The sequence below is a fragment of the Embiotoca jacksoni genome, unplaced genomic scaffold (assembly GCF_022577435.1).
Source record: "Embiotoca jacksoni isolate LCO1_2020_lvr unplaced genomic scaffold, fEmbJac1.0.p SCAF_1, whole genome shotgun sequence".
Lineage (NCBI taxonomy): Eukaryota > Metazoa > Chordata > Actinopteri > Embiotocidae > Embiotoca > Embiotoca jacksoni.
In genome coordinates, this window is record NW_027185229.1 from 2,100,129 (window position 1) to 2,122,512 (window position 22,384).

General features: G+C 42.7%; 1 protein-coding gene and 1 long non-coding RNA gene across 2 annotated transcripts; both read right to left on the reverse strand.

Moving 5' to 3' along the window:
* Positions 1-5,764: 5,764 nt before the first annotated feature.
* Positions 5,765-19,154, reverse strand: crbn (cereblon). The gene is made up of 11 exons (XM_069154555.1): positions 19,060-19,154; positions 18,717-18,823; positions 18,385-18,587; positions 17,452-17,601; positions 15,891-16,053; positions 14,816-14,878; positions 14,638-14,722; positions 14,347-14,462; positions 12,686-12,750; positions 10,096-10,227; positions 5,765-8,304 (listed from the first exon to the last, which is right to left on the reverse strand). The coding sequence occupies exons 1-11, from the start codon at positions 19,130-19,132 to the stop codon at positions 8,121-8,123; spliced, it is 1,341 nt and encodes a 446-aa protein (XP_069010656.1). The 5' UTR covers positions 19,133-19,154; the 3' UTR covers positions 5,765-8,120.
* A 922-nt stretch (positions 19,155-20,076) lies between these two features.
* On the reverse strand, positions 20,077-21,756 carry LOC138201245 (uncharacterized). Its single transcript, XR_011178477.1, has 4 exons — positions 21,699-21,756; positions 21,574-21,600; positions 21,177-21,199; positions 20,077-20,374 (listed from the first exon to the last, which is right to left on the reverse strand). It is a non-coding gene; the product is annotated as an uncharacterized lncRNA (long non-coding RNA).
* Positions 21,757-22,384: the final 628 nt, after the last annotated feature.

Here is a 22,384-nt window from a genome sequence, read left to right on the forward strand (position 1 = left end):
TCCAAGTGAGGATGACATCGTGCTGGAAAAGGGGAAAAAAGCACGTGAAGGCGGCCTGCCTGAGCTCTCTGCATCTGAACGACTGCTTCTCTCCACGGATGAAGAGTAAAGTGTTGAGGTGTCTGGGATATGAGAATATGGTCACCAGAAGCGGGTGGCCATGTGTGAGGACTGTGCTCCAGATGTTGTTCAATGTTCTCAGATTACAAAAGCAAGTGTTTTGTTGGACCAACAGGAATCAGAGTCCATAAACAGATAATGTGGATCAAACTGTTTGGACTCGGACAGTTTTGTTGTGATATAAACTACACCTCACATTTAGACTTCAGGAGCACTTACGTCCTTTCAGACATTCAGTGGTTGAAGTGGAATTTGAAGCAAAATGCCATGAGAGTATTAAATAATTGCACATTGGAGGTCATGGACATTAAAGGGTATGAAATGTTGTCTCTGTGGCTTCATTTTCCAAAGACAAAGAGAGAAAGCAAGCACAACTGTGTTTTCATGAATGTAAGACAGAAGAAACACAAACGCACTTTTAAAAATATGAATATGTGCTTGTTGTTGGAAAATTAGTGTATTTAAAGATTGTGATTGTCAGTTCTGTAAATGTTCCCTGTGGTGAAGTTTTAAAATCACATACTTACTTGACTGTATTTGTAAAATATTGTTACAGAGCAAGTGTGGAATAAAATCCTATTGTCACAACTGCTTTGTCCTTTTACTTGCAATCGGTTCAATTCCAATTAAAATGTTATTTATAAAGCGGCAAATCACAACAAAGTCCTTAAAACCGATCTTACAATTCACAATAGCTCGGAGGAAAAAACGTCCAACAGAGGGAAGGAAAAGCTCCCATTTAACAGGAAGAAACCAGGCTCAGAGGTGGGCGAATATACAGTATGCTTCCATTTATACCATTGATGACAGCATGTAGTGACGAGACACTGGCCAGACTCAAAGTTGCTGTATGTCACACGTACTATGTAAGCAGAGCGATGAAGAATTTTCACAGTGAAAGAGGAGCATACCGAAGGCTGTTACACAGGCACAGTGCGGATGAAATGTTCTCATCAAAGAGAAAAACGTCTGATGAGGAGCCTGAAAATCAGTCATCAGCCTTCATTTTGCTTCAGAGGTGATTTCAGATGGAAGAAACTGACACTGTCATTACACCCGACCCGAGGCCGGTCATTAGTGTGTGCCAGCAGCTAATGGAGCAGTCGGTCCTGAGATTGTGGAGATGTCTTGTCAGTTATTAGTGTCGCCATGGCAGCTGAGACAGTCTGATCTGAGGATAACTCGGTACCCGGGCCTTCATGACTACTTGTAACTCCACAACATCAGCGGTAATGGATTTTTCTTATTTGTTGTTTTTTGTACTTCTTTGGATTTGTTCCCTAAAAATGGAACTGACTCAATGTTACTACTCGTCTTCACAAACAGATCATTGATTCAAAGGATGCTATAAAACTCTGTCATCAACATGCTGCCAAACCAGAGTATATCCATAGACTTAAAATAGAAAAGTGTTCGTAGCTTCCAGGTAGCTTCCTCGCTACCTCTCAAATCTTCTGCACATCTCGGACAGCAATCGCCATTTAAGATCAAGTGACTTCATCAGGCTCATCGTTCCAAAAGTCTGTACTGTGTTTGGTCACAACGCCTTTCATTTTGCTTCTGCAAATGACTGGAACTCACTTCAAAACACACTCAAACTAACAGCTCTCACCTCTCTCAACATGTTCAAACTAAAGCTGCAACAAATCATAGTTGACTGCTGTACCTGCTGACCAGCCCTTGCTTTTCTCTCTCTCTCTCTCTCTCTCTCTCTTTCTCTCATTTTTATAAAGAAAATCCAGTTATCTGCCTTTTTCATTTTATTTATTTATTTTTATTAATTTTATTGTTTATTTTGTTACATAGTGTTTATTCATTTACCCATGTTGTCTTTAGCCTTTTCCTCATGTGTTTGTCATACTGTTTTGTATCTGTGCTGTTTGTGTCACTGTGTGGACTGTGCTGACAGGTCATCATTGTAAATGAGAATTGGTTCTCAATTGATTTTACCTGGTTAAATGAAGGTCATATAGGTCTGAAAAATGGTTCCAATGCAGAAGTGCCTTCAGCTGCAATACCAGCGAGTGCCACTTGAGGTCGGCTCCAAAAAGCCTCCGGCTCCATAGACTCCCATTCAACTTCTCTCATCAAATCCAAAGTGAATAAAATGTGTCCATCAGTTATCTCGGTGTTGTTAGCTAAAGTCACTCCTTCTTATTAGTTTTCTGGAGGTCCATCTGAAAATAATCCCTCATTCATTAGAAAAGAAGATTCAAGAAGACCTGTTTTGGGGGGCGTGTCTGTTTGATTGACAGGCCTGTGGTGCAGTCAGGTTACAGCTATCGGTGGGCGGGACGTAGTATCGTCAGGTTTCCGATCAGATCGGTCAGATCCACCGCTGGCTCCTCCCCCAGCTCGTCCAAATATGGTCACTTCTTGCTCCAAATCACTCCAAACTGTGTAGTTCATATTTATTTTTTTAATTTTTTTAAACAGCCTATGGCAGGACAATAGGGGCCCACTACCACATCGTGCCCTGGGGCTCTTCGGGTGTTAATCCGGCCATGCGCACTGTATCGTCTCTGTTAGCTGTAGATAATTCATGAAGCCTCGATGAATGATATTCACAATGAAATTCATAATTGGATGAACATAACTGAACAGAGACGATGAACAGCCGTTTTGAACTTCACCGTCCCCGGCGCTCTTCCTCCTCGCGCCCCTCTCCACACAGCAACACTGGCGAACCAAAACCGCGAGGAAGACGCACTTCCGGCCGTGTCGAGGTTGTCATCCGCCCGTCTTGTCTGCAGGGATGAGGTGAGGTTGTAGAGGAGCTGTCAGCTTCAACAAACAAAAAAACCGCGCCATGGCTAAAGTGAGCATAGCAACACGACGCAAGGTGGTGAGCCTGCACGCGCAGGGCCTCTCCCAGGTGGAGATTTCGCGGCAGACAGGTGTTTCCAGATGTGCCATCCAAGCTCTGCTGCAGAAGCACAAGGAAACGGGCACGGTAGAGGACCAGCAGCGCAGCGGGCGGCCGAGGAAGCTGAGCGGAGCAGACGAGCGGCACATCAAGCTGACCATCCTGCGCAACCGGAGGATGTCCAGCAGCGCCATCACCTCGGAGCTGGCGGTGAGCAGCGGCACTCTGGTGCACCCATCCACCGTCCGGAGGAGTCTGGCCCGGAGTGGGCTCAGTGGGAGACAGCAAGACAAAAAGCAGGTCCTCCAGTGTGAAAGGAGGAAAGACAAGAGACTCAGCAGTGCACAAAAACACGATGAGAGATGGAGGAGTGAGGATTCAAAACCTGACATGTTTGACTCTAACAGAGAGGCTGAGGAGAGACACAAGGACGAGTTTGGAAAGTGAAGCGTGCTGGGGGTTCTTTGTCGGTTTGGGACTGCAGTTCTGCAAAAAGAACCGTCTTCAAGAGGAACCGGGAGTTGTGCAACAGATGGTCTGACTCAACATCACAGAGTCAGTCTGAAGAGGCAGGCGACACAAAGAGAGTTTAAATCCACGAAAACTGTCACAAGAAAGATAGAAACAAAAGAAAAATGTAATATCTGTATATATTATATTTATTTGGACAAATGGTGCTTTTTTTCTGGCCAAAGAAATACAAGACTGGAGCACAGCAGAGAGCGTCTACAAAACTTTTCAATTATGTTTGTTTTTTGACAAAAAAAGTTTAAAAAAATATTAAAGTGAAAAGTTTTTGTTTGTATAAAACACAGAGTCTCTGTCACATCTCCTTTAAGTCTTTCCGGTGTTCTTGAACATAATAATTACTCGCTATATTCAGAGTGTTTCCTTCATCTCGAGCTGACTAACATCTGCAGGTACATTTCTGAATTAAATCAGCCTTTAAAGATAATGAACTGGCTGCATCTCTTCATCCATCAACTGCCACAATTACTGCACCTGATTCTCCGACGGATATCACTCATGTTTCATCTCATCCTAAAATAGAAATGTTCAATCTAATTAAGGCTCTTAATGAAATAATAGTCTGCGGTTCGTCCTGATCTGCAGTATCTTGAAACCCCAGTATCATTGAAAATACAAACCTCGGTACCATAACGCAGGCAGAAAGATAAATGATGACTCGTAATGAGATGTTGTGGAGAGGAGAGCAGACAGGTGAACTGATCATTCACTGTTTTATCAACTCCTCAGATGAACACACATCTCACTCTTTAAGTTTCATGATGTGATTAAATAGGAGCAGGATCTAAATACTCAGGTGTCACCGTTTTATTCCGGAACATCTTTGGTTGTGTTTAAGCTCCCGGATCATTACGTAAACCTGAATGCTGTATGAACGGAGCTGCGGGCCGTCTGTCTGCGACATGCACGCCGACTGGAATTAAAAATAACGACTGGAAATATGAACTCGCATCAGTTAAACACACACAGCTCGTTCACGCATCAACGTAAACATCTTACATCACACACAACATACAGGAAACACCTGAACCGACCCACAGGGGCTCCGGGGCCCGAAGAGGCAGAGGGGCGCTGGATCCAAAACTCTGGCTGAAGGAACTGTAAACATCTCTTATTGGGAAAAAATATTTAATGACTAAAAACCAACTAAAGATGAACATAAACAACTTCCAACGGGTGTAAAACGACTTCAGAGACACAAAATGTTCTGAGGATGGATCGTAGGATGTTAAAGAAATAAAATGAGAACAGTAAACAAACATAAAACAAAAGTTTAAAATAAAAAAAAAGACAACAAACAAATACAAAGAGACACAAACTAACAAAAAAAGAGACGCAAAACAACCACAGACAAAACAACTATTTAGATTTTCACAAAAGGCAAGAAAAAGGACCAAACAATACAAACAAACATAAAACATCTACAGAGACATGAAATAACAACAAACAGACACAAAACAACAAAAAAATACAAAATAACAAAAGATACAAAATGACAACAAAGAGATAAATAAATAAATTCGAAGAGACACAAAGTATCTGCAAAGAGAAACTGAACAATCACAAACAACAAGAAAGAGACACAAAACAATAACAGAGACAAAATAGTGCAAAAATGACTTGTTGAAATAAAAACTAAAGCATCGAACTACCAGAAACTGTTACGGACCAAATCAACAAACATCACTGGAGAGTAACAGAGACACATAACAGAGACACAACTGAGACATAACAGAGACGCAACTGAGACATAACAGAGACACAACAGAGACAGACAACACGTCCAGTGCTGTTTGATAACGAGCTGAAGTGGTGCCATACAAGAGGTCACATGCTGCATGCAACAAACCCCATGTACTTCTTTTCACTATAAATGCTGCTCTGAGGGGCCCTCAGCTCCAGACATCAGTGGGCTCCGAGGCTCCTCCCACAAAGGCTCCTCCCATACAAGCTCCTCCCACACAGACAGACTCATCAGATCCTCAAATCATGGTGCTGACATGTGCATCTGCACCGGACATTTATACACTGCAGAAGCTTGAGAGCACGAACACAAGGAGGCACATGTTGATCAATCCTGAGAAGACTTTTATATTTAACTGTTTACCCTCTTGTTTAATGCTTCACACACACGCACGCACGCACACACACACACACACACACACACACACACACACACACACACACACAATGTCCTCCCTAACTCAAGACGAACGATGAACACTCTGGTGACAAAAACAAACGAGTCACTGCGTGTAACCTGCATGTTTATTTTACTCCGTGTTTACACCGAATGACATGGAAAAACAAGCAGAAGCCTTCTACAGAACCAGGCAACTGATTTCTGCACTGAAGCATCCATTCGATTGTTTTATAGGTGAAACTCTGACTCAGTATAGTCAGTGATATGACAGAATAATATCAGAAGGCAGGATGCAGTAATTCAGATTTGATATGTTGTTCTTGGGGTGTAAACGTCTTCTTAGTGAGACAAAGTATGAAATGAAACTGAAGTAAAAGCTTTGAAATGTGATTTAAAAAGAAAAGACTCTTCTGATGACTCAAGGAAGTTATTTTAAACACAACTCCATACATCTGTATGATGTCCTGCTTCAGCCATAAGAATAAGACATGAGGAGTTTTAAATGGACAGCTGTCTCCCTTTAAAGCCACAGAGAGACACACAGAGATCAGAGGACATAAACGCAGCAGAGTCTCACACTGAGCTGGAAACAAGCAGCTGCTCCCAAATCAGATAAATAACATGAATACAATATTTTCAGCTGGACCGCAACAGGAGGGGGCGGAGCTATAAAGATATAAGATATGTGGACAGCCAGAAAATCAGGACAATTAAAGTAAGAAATAACCATTGTTTTGTTTTCTATGACAGATGTGAGCAGAGAGCTTCATTAATTGAAATCATAAAGAAACATGCTGTTGAATTGACGCGGTCGGGATACAAAATCTGTTTGTTATTGTTCAGATAAAAGAAGCTGATTCAGCAGGTTTTGGGTGGAGCACAGCTATGTGAATAAATGTTACTAAACATGAGTAGGGAGTGAGACGTCTGTTTGAAATAAGGCTACAACCAGCAGCAGCTTAGCTTAGCTTAGCTTAGCTTAGCACAAAGAGTGGACACATGTGGAGACTGTTGACCTGGCTCTGTCTGAAGGTAATAAAACATACAGCAACAAATTTTCCTATTTGTCTAATCTGTAAAATATACTGAGCAGTAATATTGTGCATCCAGGAAATAGACACCTGCAGAACCACACATTGTTGTTTTTACTACGAGTTATATGAGACGACATGCTAACTGTTTATAGTCTGTATTCAGCTGTACTAGCAGGTTGTTGTGTGAAGCTTCACATTCATCCCAGATATGAAAGCGGCATCAATTTTCACCTCTCAGAAGAAGTCTGAGATTCTCGTCGATTCCTTATTGCGATTAAATAACTCCAAAAGATTACTTTTCCAACAATTCTCAGTGACACGACGAGTTTCTGAGAAATAAGTTAGATTTTTTACGAACAGCAGAACAACAGTCATATCACACAACAGATGCTGCGACGGCCTCATTTACAGTTTCACTTATACAAACGTGAGCCAGCAACTCGCAACGAAACCGCCACAAGTAAAATCCTGAAAACTGTGAGGCTACAAAACTCAAGAGAAAAAAAAAATCAAAGTCTCATCACTTTGCCGTTTATCATCCGTCTGTGAATCTCCTTTAAGGACACTGAGCCGGAGCGTATAGGCACACTATTTGAGCTCTCAACACACGAACAGACTAAACGCAGACGGGTAAAACGCTGCTCACGCCGTCTTAAAGAGCTCTGACCTTTAATAACCTTCTGCCACGAGGCACCGAGACGACTCGCATCGTCGCGCGGGACAGCGAGCCTCTTGTCGAAAACACACACAGATTACATCACGTATGTTACACATTATTGTCACCACCAGTGTTTCTCTTTGTTGTTTTTATAACCTGAAAAAAAAAATCTGCTGAAGTGTGTTAAATTAATCTCCCATCTGCTTGCATACAAAAATACTTTCAATTTAATTGCTCGATTCAAAATATCCGATCTACACGAGAGCACTTCCTTTCAGTTTCCTCCGCTGGTCTCTGAAATCACTTCAGAAAACATACCGGAGAGACTCGCAGATTGACAGCTGGCAGGTTTACTGGATGTTTGAGTTGAGGATAAAAGCACGATGCAGTGCAGAATACGTTTTTGTGTTTCTGTGTGCAGCAGCCAAGAAAACAGCTGGACAGGCGAAGAGCCAATCGGGGAGCTGCATGCCGCGATGACACCCACGTGTTGTCTGCTGCCTTTCAGCAGAGCTCTCAGCGTCTCAGCACGGCCTCCACATTTTAAGAACCTTTAACAACAATCACTACATCCATCCTGCTCTAAAGTGCCATTTAAAAGGCTGAGTGACCTTTCCACTAATATGATGGATTTGCTGCCAGGAGGTGACAGGCGGTGTTGATGCATCGATTACTCGGAGTAACCGGCTGGAGGTCCAGGCTGTAAAAGGGGAGGTTTTCGCAGGACTTTTTTTTTTCTTTTTTTTTTTCTCGAACCAGGCAGACGGACGGTCACAGGCAGAAGAGGCGGGAGGCCTCCCTCCCCTCCTCCCCGTCTACCTGCGGGATGCGGGGCAGCATGGCCGAGCGGGTCAGACCCCAGAAACGAGGCGGAGACAAGTCCTTCTTGGTGGAAGTGAACTTCCAACCCATGTGAGAGCCGCAGGTTCGGCACTGAGCGATCGTCCAGGCGTACCTGAGGACAAAGAGAGGACCGCTCCTTCAATAAGAGACGCAGTTCAGGATGTACACAAATACTCAGCTGACACAAATATTTCACACAAAAAAATGTCATTATTTGGTCAAATTTAGTTTGTAAAATAACATCTAATTTCTGATTTTAAAATCCAGAATGAACAACTACTGCACACAAGATGCTCCCTACTTTCTTAAAAAGTCCATTACAAGTACGTTTTAAGTTGTATAATCGACCATGACTGACTTCCAAACTAGCTGCGTTGCCATAGCGACTGTCTTTGTATATGAACACATCATAAGAGAGACACTTTCTCCTTCAGCAGATGGAAGTAAAAACTGTCTTCTAGCGTCGTCCCCCACATCAATCTGTCCATGAAACGGCCAAACGGCCAGCTGAAGTAACAATAAGTGGAGTCCAGGGGTACTTTAAGCTGAAAACTTTCAGTCAATCTGTGTGTATATTTATATTTATATCTATATATATAAAATCACTCTGTGGGCTTCAAATGCAGCTCTGAGAACTTTATAGTTTCCTCCACAGCAGAGAATCTGTGAATCCGAGCCGACCTCAGCTGCTGTGGTTCAGTGAATGTATTTTTAAACATTATCTTCAGCTCAATTAATATCAATTAAATGGTGTTTATTTTCATTCCATCCAAATTGACAAAAACTAGATGTTCAATAAATTTGTTTGATGCATTCTTTCATTATTTTGACTTTTTCTTGATTTTTGACATATTCAAGCGGCAACCAACAGTGACGTCACCTGTTGGTTTGTAAACAGCCGATATGAAACCTCCAGTTGGCCGTAGCCATCTTGCTATGCCCCGCCCACCTATAGCGGAAACCTGACTGCACCACAGGCCTGTCAATCAAACAGACTCAACCCCAAAAACACAGCTTTTTGAGGCTTATTTTCTAATTAATGACGGGATTATTTTTGAGCTAACACCATAAGTGGTGAAATCATTTATTCACTTTATATCTTCTGAGGGGACTTAAATGGGAGTCTATTGCCCTTTTTCTCCTGCTATGCTTTCATTAAAGACATTTTTCAGTGGGAGTGAAGTACATAGCACTTCATGCTGTGAATGAATCTGAATTCATCCAGATTAGTTACACCTGCTTTGAACTAGCTGCACCTGGTCAGCCAGCCTCGGCAGAGGTGAAACAGATCAATCCCGGATGCACTGACTGGGTGAGATTAAGTCCGTCTTTACTCTGTTATCCTGGATTTCTTAATTCTGCCCTTGTGAAACAGTCCTGGTTCCTGCTCAGAGTCTCAACGTGGTTGTTTTGGTCCACCATCGATGTGTTCAGATCTCATAGTCCAGAAAGCTGATTTGAACTGCAGATAAAATGAACATTGCTGCAGTACTTGATCCACATGTGTGATCCACAGCTCAATTTAATTCTGCGATCATAAACCAAATATCTCACGGTGTACATCAGTGATACAAATTCATAAATGTCTTCTTTGCTCTCTAGAAATGTCTTTAAATACAATCTGAGATAGAAATGAAACTCCACACCGGTCCGATGTGGCAGTAAACTTTAGGGGCACTCAGATTTGATGCGAGAGCCAAGTCAATGCATGAGGCCACCCTCGGACAACCAATACAGGAGCAGAAACATGATTCCACACTGTGAGGGTAGAGACTTTAATCCCTGACTGTGGTTATCAAAGAATGAGGTCTACAAGCGGGGTGCAAGGCGTCAGAGATATGTCTCCCTTTTAAAACATGGACGTATGAGAGCAGTGAAAAGCACAGTGAGAGGTACGAGTTACCCTGGAAACCAGCTGTGCAGCGTGGAGGGCCGGCCGACCAGGTTGAGGTTGTTGGCTTTGTAGACGGTCAGAGTTTCATGGACGTAACCGTGGGGGTTGACGTAAGCAGCCATTGGGCCGTACAGAGACAGGCTGCAGGGACACAAAAGGGCAGGTGGGACTCCAGTAAACAGCCGGAAACAAAACCATTCTTTGAAACCGACGGGCTGAATGGAGACTCAATAAAATCTATAAACGGAGCCAAACTGACTTAGAAATCACGAAATGTAAATTGGAGTTCTGCAGTCTCTCTGAGTCCAACAGCCTTTAAACCCACTACGGAGTGAAAACCCAACTCTGAATACGTGCCAGATTATGATAGATATAAATATATACGTGTACAAACTACATTTTTAAACTTTAAAGCTGCGCTAATCAATATTTTTACAGTAAGATTAGATTAAATCTTGTGGATCTCTGTGGAGCATTTTAGTCTCTTTCAGATTGTTTTGGTTTTGCATCCAGACCCCGTCACTATTTAGATTTAATCTTAAAATTAGATTAAATTAAATAATTGAAAAAAAATCAAATCACTGCAAAAAACTCCACAAATTACATCGCAAAACCAAACACTTTCGATCTGAACAATAACAATTAACCCATTGAAATCCTGGAGGGACTAAATATGGACTGTAAGCCACCTGCCCATCAACAGCCTGATATTCATTCAGAGGTTGGTAGAGACTCAAAACGGCTAAAACTGAGCGAAAGTTGGACTTCAATTCGATGTTAAGTTGCTCCGTGGCTGCTGTCGGTGTAAATAAGTAACTATTGGTGGACCCTGACCAAAAATATATAATACTAAAGGTCAAACTGAGGTCAGAACTCACATCAAAACAGTCTCGTTGATGGACAGAAACAACGTGGACAGTGTTAATAACAGGAAAACTAAACAGACAGTTAAGACATGAAATTTTGTTTTCAACTTTCATCTCTTCGAAATAATCACACACACACACACACACACACACACACACACACACACACACACACACACACACAATAATCAGCACCATGAAGTTCATTTTCCTTCAGTTTTTAAAGCAGTAATTTGTCCGTCTCGTGCACTTCCTGTTCGAGCCTCAAAGTGAAAATGTTTTAACTTCATTCAGTGGTTTCATTAGTCAGAGAGAAAGTGAACTCAAAAAGTTAATAACTTCTCAACGTCTGTCTTACACTCCTCATCACTAATACGCTCTGATTATTTGGATGGCAGTTAATGCACTTTTCATGTAAAGCTCCACGAGGCCCCGAAGGTTCGTTGGTCTTCGGGGTTTTGTGCGGCGCTACTGTACAAACCCATTAACCATCATCACACATAAGTGACGTTACATAACAGTGTGTGCGAGTGTCCTCAGGCTGAGTTTGGAGCTGCAGAGCGACACTTTACGCAACTCACAATCAGATGGACAAATTGGCCTCGACTTAGACATGTGCAGTTTTCTTTTCCTTCTTTATTCCAGCTGCTGCACAGACAACTCATTTTTCTTTTTAAAAACAACAACTATGAAGTGAGTTGCAGCTTGAAAGTTGACGTTTCTGTCAGAAAATTTCCACAACAAACACTTCAAACACAAATCTATAAATATAGAAGTCTAAACATGCTGGAGCTTCATGAAGTTATAATTTTAGTGAATCAAATGACCCGCTGTGTGAAGAAAGCAGCATCCATCAGTGATGTCATCAACCATCAGTGATGTCATTGTTGATTTGTGAACATTATGAATCCTCCAGTTCAGATTCTGTCCGTCACCATCTTTGCTAGTTCGGAGCGGTTTGGAGCAGGAAGTGACCATATTTGGACGAACTGGGGGAGGAGCCAGAGGTGGATCTGACCGATCTGATTGGAAACCTGACGGTACTACGTCCCGCCCACCGATAGCTATAACCTGACTGCACCGCAGGCCTGTCAATCAAACAGACACGCCCCCAAAAACAGGTCTTCTTGAATCTTCTCTTCTAATGAATGAGGGATTATTTTCAGATGGACCTCCAGAAAACTAATAAGAAGGAGTGACTTTAGCTAACAACACCAAGATAACTGATGGACACATTTTATTCACTTTGGATTTGATGAGAGAAGCTGAACGGGAGTCTATGGAGCCGGAGGCTTTTTGGAGCCGACCTCTAGTGGCACTCGCTGGTATTGCAGCTTAAAGTACTTCAGCGTTGGAACCATTTTACAGCCCTGAAGCTACGAACACTTTTATATTCAGTCTGTGGCAAGAAGATAAAGATGATAGAAATATAGAAGATGGATTTAAAAGCTAAAATAACATTTCAAGGAATAAAACAGAGTAAAATAAGAACTAGATTAAAATAAAAATTAAATACAAACAAAACAAGAATAAAAATAAAGACAATGAAATGGATTAAAGAGTTATAATAATAAGATAGAGTTAAATAGGAGCTAGAATAAAAGTTTAGGTAGAGCAGTAGAACTACAGAAGATATTGAAAAATATTTCTCAAAGTATGCTGAAAGCGTTTGTGCATCAAAACTACAGCAGAAAGTGGACTTTAAACTAAAAAACAGCGTGTGAAGTCCTCACCTGAAGATCTCTTTCTTTGTCGTGATCTCCGTGTCCTGACACTGCTTGCAGCACAGCGATGTGCACTGAGGACAAGAGGAGATAATCGTGTTAACAGGGTCTTCTCAACGCAAGAAGGCTGTAATAATAATCATCATCCCGTCCTTCATGTTTCCAGCAGTTCTCTGCAGTGTGACCAGTGTCCATTAGCAGATTATTATCCCGAATGGGCAGTCACGCTTATGAAGCCCTCCACACATCCAGCTCCTGCTAATGCAGCAGCAGAATCACACAATGAACCTTGTGTCTATTTCCAGCTTAAAGACTGTGAAAGAGTTGCAGGGACAATTTTTTTTCCTTAATATGATTTGTACTCTGAACGAAGATGAATTCTTCCTAATTTCACCTCATTATCTTGAGTGATATCCATGATCATTATCCATCCATTATTAGTACCTGGGGGAGAGGGGGAAAGGGGGGGGGCACGTGTCTGCAACATGCCTGAAAGTGCCTGAAGAATATATATTATATATTACATATATATTTCTGTTGATAAGGTGAGTTTGGTTTGGAAAGGCGACTTTATGCTGTACGACTTTCAGCAGAGCTTTTGTTGATGACATTTTTTACAGAAAAATAGCAGGATTTTTTTTTTTATAAATGAAAGTTCATCGCAAATTATGTGGAGATTGCTTGACATTTACATTACTGATTGCGATCGGAAGTTTCCTGGAGGAACTGTTTCGTCTCTGCTTCGATTATTGCCTGGAAAGTGGAGGTTCGCTCGGCTTCACTTTAAAGGACGTCTCTGCAAACATCATAGGGCGGTTAATGGATCAAAGGCTGCTCCAACAGTTTCTAAATGAAGCCGACGTCTACACCTATTAGAAAGCAATGACTGGTCTGTTTACAAAGGATACTTGGGTGTGGTAACACCAGGCTACGTGCTGCTAGCAGGACGTAAGACGACACACAGCACCGAGTTAAACTGGAAAGACGGACGCCAGACTGCTCTGTTCTGTTTGTATTAATCTTTTCATCTGTGGATGTTCGTGGAGAGATGAGACTCCAAAAGTCCAAAACTCTCCCTGAGATCAGATCGACTCCTTCAAGGTGCCAAACAGCGGATATATATACGACACACTGACTACTGATGTATTAAAACCCCTCGTTACCACCTATGAAACCAAACAATCTAACACTTTGGACTGTGAAGGCCAAATCTGGGCTGAAATATTACAACACGTCTGTCAGCTCACACAATTTCTGAAGGAAAGACTGTACAATAACTCACCTCTGGCAAAATCCATCACATAACAATAACACTGTTGACTGTGTTTCTTGGTTGTTTGTATATAATATATATAGATATATACTGTACTGTATATACTGTATTTACTGTGCATTTTATATTTTATATTTATATTTTATATTTTTTACTGCTATTTTCCTGCTATTTTATTGCTTTTCTATTGTTCTATTATTATCTTATTGCTTCTGTATGCTGCTGTAGCGAAAAAAATTTCCCCTTGGGGATTAATAAAGTAACTACCTAACCTAACCTAACCTAAAGGAAAACCAGATCAGAGCAACACGAGTAGGAACGCTGGATTACGCCTGAGGCCACGGGGACAGAGGGGAGGTGTGTCGGGGCAGCGGTGCTCGTGGTGACCTGTGCATACCCGGTCCATGATGTCCAGCTCGCAGCGGAGTCTCTGGATGGCGCTGCCGATCTTCAGCAGCTGCAGCCGCAGAGCGTCGTCGATGGGCAGACAGGCCGCCACTCTGTAGGAAAAATCTGACAGAAACCAGACAGAAGAGAGAAGACAGAGGGATGAAATGAAGAGTGTGTGTGTGTGTGTGTGTGTGTGTGTGTGCGTGTGTGTGTGTGTGTGTGTGTGTGTGTGTGTGTGTGTGTGTGTGTGTGTGTGTGTGTGTGTGTGCGTGTGTGTGTCCATCTGTAAGAGGCTGACCGACAGCATTGGTCGGGAGAGATTCATCCTTCAGGTTCTCGTCCCATTCGTGGAGCTGCTTCTTCACTCTGTTCATGAGCGACTCCTGAGAAGGAGGAAGCGCAGAGATCACGGTTTACATTCACTACGTGGTGTTTTACACGTGGAGGAAATACCAGGCGGTGCAGGCGGGACTCACAGAGTCGTAGAGGGCGTAGACCCACGGCGGCCACGGCGTCACACTGGCACAGTGAAACTTCCTCTGTGAGGAACAGCAGATGCACAATTAGAGGGTTAAATTCACTTTTCACTTTATCCCAGAGCCCCGTAACATCCACACAGCTTCTCCTCTCTCCCCTCCTCGCAGTGAGAAGAAGCAGGACCAATCTAAAAAGTACACCGAGCACACAGACAGGTAAACAGACCACATTTACACCTCCTATTAATAGCTGAGGTCTGTTTAAAAAAAAGCCGAATTATCATTCCCAGGATTCACACGTGAGACACATGTTTTCAAGCACAGACTGTTACTGCAACTGTTCCAAGTATGAAACTCTCTCTGGGAAGACAAACACCTTCAAAAAGTGGCTCATTTTGTCCTCTTTTAATATTGGAAAGAAGATATAACAGATTATCTCCCACCAACATATCACCCGTTGGGACACTGTTTAAAATGTAAATAAAAACAGGCTGCAATGATTTTCAAATCATGTTCACCCATATTCAGTTGAAAATAGACCAAAGATAACATTTTCTAATGTTGAAACTGAGAAACTTTAATGTTTTATGAAAAATGTAGGCAGCACTGAATTAAAAACAGAGGCAATTCTGCAGTGGAAATCACTGCATGGGCTCAGGAACACTTCTAAAAACCATAGTCTGTGATTACAGTTCATCGCTGCGTCCACAAAACGCAGGTTGAAACTCTACGAAGAAGAAACCAGATAGAAACACGATCTGCCTTCTTCTCCGGGGCCGACTGGAAGTGTTTATAAAACTAATTCTACATACGGTATTACTCATTTTAACAAGACCATATTTCCCACAAACACTGTCACTTCCTGTTTTCCAGTTTTTTTCTGGTGCATTGAGTTCGTTTTACTGATGAGAGTCGACGGAGCCGAGACCTGCTGACTGTAAATGAGGAGTTTTGTTTGTAAAGACGACTACACGCCGTCGTACTTTCAGCGCAGCTTCTGTTGACGCCATTTTTTGCAGAAATTTTTTATTTTATTTTAGATTTTAGTTTTTTTATTCCATTTTGGGTGTCTGACCTGCTGGTAGTTGCTCCACCAGCGCTGAGCCTGCTTGCAGCTCTGAGTCGGGGGTTTGGACGACGGGTGCATGTGGAGCCTGGACAGCGGCGTCAGCTGCACGGCGGAGAGCGGGTCGGGAAGGATTCGTTCTGGGAGGATCTGCACTTTGGCTTGTCTGATCCTGAGACCGGGAGGAGGGCAACAGGAGGTGAGTGAAACTGAGCAGATGAACAGCAGATTAAACAAACAGCGTTATAACGAGAGTGACAAGATGTTTGTAAATGTAAGATGATGATGATGATAAAAAAAAAGGTGCGATCTGTGTATTTTCTCTGGCGGCGGTGAGAAATATTTGTCCGACTCCTCACGCAGAGCTCTCTAAGGGAACTCTCTGGAGTTAAGACAAACAAACACAAACAACGGTGTAACCGTGACGAGTTACAGCTGAAACATCAGAACACTAAATACAGCGAGTGTTTAATACACTTTAAACCATGTCAGGAGTTTCCAGATGTTTGTTTCTGCAGAAATATTTTTAGATATTACAGGGAGGAAGTGTATTCAAATATACAGTGGACTGTAATATAAAGCTTACATCAGACAAGAGAGGACAAGTCCTGTTTAAGTGACTGATAGCTTAGATAGAGACACGGAAGGAGGTCAACAGGATTACGGACACCAATTTGTGCGCATTATAGAACAGCGATCAGAGAAAGAAGGAGATGCGTCTTCATGAAGCCTCCGTTTTATGGACAGGAGACCTCGACCATTTCCTGATCCGTGGAGGATGGAGGTCAACGTGATCGACAGTCTGACAGCAGCAGTGACGCGTGAAACTTTTCTACCCTCCAACAACAGGAAGCACAAAGGAAGTGATGTGCGTTTTCTTGTAGCAGACAACTCAAGTGTTTCAGAGTATATTGGCATATTATAGTATATATATTATTATATATTATAGACCTGACGAGGGCCTTCACTTCTTTCTACATATCTGTCTGTCTGTCTGTCTATTATCCATCCATCCATCTCTGCAGGTTGCAGACGGTACCAACATCCATTTCATCGCTTGCAAACAGCAGTTTATTTTACAACTTCTACAGTTCGTTCACACACATTAGTCGCACGTCTGATTTTCTTATTTTGCCAAAATAAACACCAGAGAAGTCGCAGCTTTCCTGCTCAGGACATGTGAGGGACGTCAGCTGATCGGTGTCTCTTTGGGCTTCCAGACTATAAAATTGGTGACGCTGTCTCTCCGTCCGACAGCTGATATCCATCCTGCATCCCCTTTTCTTCTTCTGCAGCTACAACACCTCTCCAACATGCAGGACTACTGTGTGTTAACCCCAGATTTAAATCATTATATTTGTTTTAAGGAGAAAACCTGAATGAGCACGTTTGCAGGACATAACTGTTGGACGATGATGGTTTGAATTCACTTCCTGAGGGGGACAGTATAAAGAGTTAGTCTGCCCTCTAGCTGTGAACTGTGATGTTAATCACGGTCCAGCTGCTTGGTTGAATCAGGGAGCGACAGCAACCTTTGACTTAAAGCTTTACAAGGCGGTTAAAAACTCACCCGTCTGCCTGAGTTCGTATCTCGTGGACCTTGAATCTCTGCCTCCCGACGGCCTTCACTTTGACCGTTTCGATGCCGTACTCCTGCTCCTCTCGGTACGCGTAGATCTCAGCCGTTGTTCCGAACTCGGCCTCCGGCTCGCCTGAATCACTGCAGAGACAGAGCGAATTAATGTATTCAAATAAAAACAGAAAACAAATCAAACCTGCTGCAGTTATTTAGTATTTCACTTCTTAAAAGATTCGGGAACTCACAAGAGACAGATTGTAAAAAAAAAAAAAAAATAAAAAGAGTAGTTATAGATATCACAACTTTTAGTGTCTCGTGAGTCAATCGCACTCGATCCAACATTTTCAACTGTTCAACTTAAAACCGCCAAAAAAGTATTTCTCACTCTGTGCAGGTTGTAACGAAGGCTTTCTGTTTACCAATATAACCCATCATACATCATCAGGGATTATTTTTTCAGACTTTTTACAGCTCGACACTGAAAATAAGATACAACTGCTTTCACAGACTGAAAGTCCTCGTCTGGACAAATAAACCGACACGCTGGCGCCCCTTTAAGAGATAAGACACTTTATTCATCATCGTAAAAACATAAAACAAAATTTAGGGTTGGTACTCCCAGAGACCAGCAAAGATAAACACGACAAACAAGACAAATAACAGATAAAAACAGATAAAAAAAAATTAAAATTTAAAAAAAGCAGTACAGTAGTGCAGTAAATAAATACATAAAAGGCAGTAAGTGGCTGGTAGAGCAAAATCAGATCATGGTCAGAAGTGCACACGGTAAAATCAATATTGCACTCTTGTCAGGTGTGTGTGTGTGTGTGTGTGCGGATTGGGGGGTGATGGAGGCTCTCAGTCTGTAGGACCTGCCCACCCTTTGATGATTGCCAGCAGGTATTTCTGTCCCTCTCCACCCACCTGTGTGCGAGCACGGCGAAGGTGCGGTCCCTCTGGATGACGCTGCGCATCATGCTGACCTCCTGCGGCCTGAAGAGCTGCAGCGGCAGCGTCTGGCCCGGCACCAGCATCACGGCCGTGTGGGGCAGCACCGGGATGGTCTGACAGCTGTCCTCGTCGTGGACGGTCCGGCCGTGGAACTCCTCCATGTCTGAGCCCAGGTACTGACGTCACAGGGGGGGGGGGGGGGGGGGGGTGAATCAAACAACACTAAACACAGCTTTAAAAAAAAAAAAGACTGAAAGTACACCTGTATGGAGGCACATGGTGTTCACAGGTGATGCATCACTCACAGCATGTGACGTAGGCAGACTGGGGTCAAAGGTGATGGTGTTGGGCTTCTCTGTCTCCTCACTGTCCCGGTCCTCAGTGTCCATGTCGTCCTCCTCCTCCTCACTGTCTGCCGCGGGACAACACGTTTAAACACACACAGTTAGCTGCAGCATTGTCCTTTCTAAAGAAAACTAAAACTCCCTATGGAGGTAAAACTGAAAGGAAAAGAGCCCGGCGGGATGTGAACATGAACAGTGGCCTGCTGAGCAGGAGGACTCATGTCAGCCAGCTGTTGGCGGGAGGAAGAGTCACGCGCTCTCCCGCTCAAACACGCGGCCGTCTTTGTTTGAAGTCCGGGTTTACCTGGTAGCAGCTGCAGCTGGTTGCCCATGTTGTCGTTAATGTTGTCGTCTCCTCCACCCCTCTCGTCAGCCATATCCTTGTGTTTACAATACTAACTCTTCTTCTACGGCGTCTTCAATGTGCAGCACCCCGCGCGGAGGCAGAGCGCCCCCTGGCGACGCCTTCCCGCAGGTTCCTCCTTACGGTCAAAACAAGACACCCAGATCATATCTGACAGATTAGATAGGAAGGACAATTATTGTTGCAGCATCATAGGTTCAAATAATATAAGGAAGCAAATAAATTAAGAATTTAAAAAAAAAAAGTAAAGAAACAGAGAATAAAATACAGACAGGTTACCTCGCTTTGAAAATTCCTGTTTTTTTTAATTCGTTTTACTATATTGACTTTTTTAATGATTTTTTTACACCTTCCTTCCACTTTTGTGCTGCTGCAACAAGTGGTTGGAAAGCATTTCTACTTCAGCAGCAATCTGGAGTTGGAACCAACATTTCAAGAGTTTTCACCTTGAACTGACATTTATAAATCTCCAGTGTGCACCGACAAGAAAAGACGACTGTGGCCTTTTAACACATCTTGACCTTTTAAGCAGACGCGTGTTAAATTGGTTTAAATATTGAACTTGTGCCAGTGCACAAGATGAACGGCGGCGTGATGAAGTCTCCTTTGAGGTAAAACTGGCAGAAAGAAAAAAAAGCTCAAATTTAGCACGAGATAAAAATGAAACCTTTTTATTAAAGGCCATTGAATATAGGACCATTATCTATTGAAATATGTAATTAATTTGCAGAAGTTATCAAAATCAGTGCATTCAACTTTTGAGTTTTTACAGCTGACTGTAGAAAACTTTATTTTGTCAGTCAGATGACTGACGGTTGTTGAATGTCACATAAAATTATACATTATAACATCGTATTAATCTGTAACACTTCCGTACAAGCTGTGAAATCCATTTATGCAAATGTAACTACACCCACAAAATAATCTTGTGACATCAAACCAACCAAGAGACTCAAATTGATGGTAATTTTAACAGTGTTCATTTATTGTTCAATACACCACAGGACAGTTGTAGCAGAACAAGATGGATTATGGTCCATGAACAAAACGCAGCTGCAGTCCTGATGTTGACACATCTGTCCAGCGTCCTCGCCGCCGTCCAGCGTGAAACTTGGGCCGCTGAAGTCCTTCGTTTCGCTGATCTAAGCGATCCACTTGGGTCGGGTCTTCCGGAGCGGCTCAGACGGGAATGACGGCTGTCGGGATGAAGGTTTACTTCGACCTCTGCCTCATCTTTCGCCTTTTACGCTTCAGCCTGAAATAAAACGCAGCGGTCAGGAAAAATATAAAATATACACCTGCTGGCCGACTGTCAAATTACTTTTTGCACATGTTGGTGACGATGTGCGTCAGCTGTTGATTTAGGGGTTTTAACCTGGAAGTTTAGGTTTCAGGTGAGAAAACAAGGCTGTGATTAATATCCAATACTTCAGCCACTTCCATGCATGACAAGCTTTTATGATTTTATTGTCCATCTCAAATGTTACAGGGTGTTTTGTTTTTTTTAATCAAAGTGACAACATGTCTGCATTTCAAACTCATGAAGACATGAGGTCATTTGATATTCAGGCTGCCATGAAGCAGATATTTAGACCAGACGCATCACATGTCTGATACTTGATTTGCCAACAACACAGAACACAATTTAGGTTGTAACCACTTAATCTGAATGCGTTGAGTTACTGCTGTGATCAATATGATGTTATTTTAACAGCCTCAAAAAAACCCTCCTTCCCAAAATGCTCTTAATCTGATGCATGTGGGGATGGTTGCAAATTTATATATCGATTTCTCCAACATGCAAGTACATTGGATCCATGATTTTAGCCATCTCTGGAAATAAAAATACTGTCTGAGCTTTTAACATCAGATTGTGACCACAACATGTCCAAATAACAAGTCCAATCAAAGGTGCTCCTTCCTCCGTATCTAGAGACTGAAGCAGATCAGTGGAGTTCTGGTCCGGACCGGACCGGACCCGTGACGTGACGGAGACCAGCACACGTGCACCGACAAACAGCAGTTTGTACAGAAAGCGGACTGCAATTGATGCTTACCTGCGCATGCGCTTCTTCCTCCACTGGAAGATAAAAGAGAGATTCATAAATGTACAGTTCATGCTGGCATCCCAAATATCGGCGGTACCGACAGACGCATGCGTGCTGCGATGCAGAGGAACTGTTACGCAACACCAGGACGTTAAAGCAGCAACACGTGGCCGCCCGGGGTCGGCGGTGCTAACACCGTAGCATGCAGCAAAGCGGGCCTTCAAGCACAACGAGCTTTTCCACCATTACGTTTTTAATTAAGTCACTTTAATCATCGTTAAACTACAGAACAGAGAAGAAGTCTTTTCACACTGAACTAAAGCAGCGCGAGGCGCCATGTTATGTAGATGTTAGCACAGCCTGCGACAGGACGCGGATATAAAGCCGAGAACCGCCATCATCTCACCTTGGCTCTCATCGTGCGGAGAGATTCCTGTGAGGAGAAACAAACACACGGTCAGCGGCTGCAGACGGTTAAAACAACTCAACGATCGGTTCGGATTCTGTTGGCGGCGAATCGGACTTCTTTACCTCGAAGCGAGAAGAGCGACGGAAAGAGGACGTGACGACGAAAGAGAGCGGCTTTTATAACCGTGTTCTGACGTCATGCTCAAGCGACAACTGTGTTCGCTCAGCTCAACGGGAAATGGAGTCCACGTGGCCAAACGTGCGTCCTGGCGACTCTGACGTCACGTTTCTGACCTTATACGTGTTTTAAAATCACATCAGGCGATTATTAGGGGATTAATTATCCTCAAATTAAGTACATTTAATGTTTAGTTAAGTTTGTTCACATTACAGTCGCACTATTTACAGAATTAACTTGGTAAAATTACAAATTAGCCTCAATAAAGCTATTAGTAAGCACTTATAATATTTTAGTTTTGCACTACTTTTAATGATTAATAGAGGAAGTGTTGTCTCTGAGCTACAAATTTATTTATTTATTTTTTTACCACGTATTTTTTTTTTTTTATCAAATTATATCGATCAATCATTTTATTGCTGCAGCTTTAACACATCAGGTTCAAAGTTTATTCTGGACACAGAAAGCAGATCTGTCTCACCTCCAGGTCCATTGAGGAGCTCATCTCTAACTTTCGTCCATTTCACATGTTCTTCCTCAGCAGGTCAATAAACTGAGAGGTCCACCAGGCGCTTAACATTTACAGGTCTAAACTTCTACAGTTGATTCGGTCAAAATCTCCACAATACTG

What these genes read in the sequence shown, in the direction of transcription:
- crbn (XM_069154555.1), bottom strand. Translation starts at nt 19,132, where the DNA reads ATGGCTGACGAGAGGGGTGGAGGAGACGACAACATTAACGACAACATG. An exon ending in GGTGGAGCAACTACCAGCAG is followed by an intron (nt 14,879 to 15,890) that starts GTCAGACACCCA and finishes TGTTCCTCACAG; the next exon opens with AGGAAGTTTCACTGTGCCAG. An exon ending in TCTACGCCCTCTACGACTCT is followed by an intron (nt 14,723 to 14,815) that starts GTGAGTCCCGCC and finishes CCTCCTTCTCAG; the next exon opens with GAGTCGCTCATGAACAGAGT.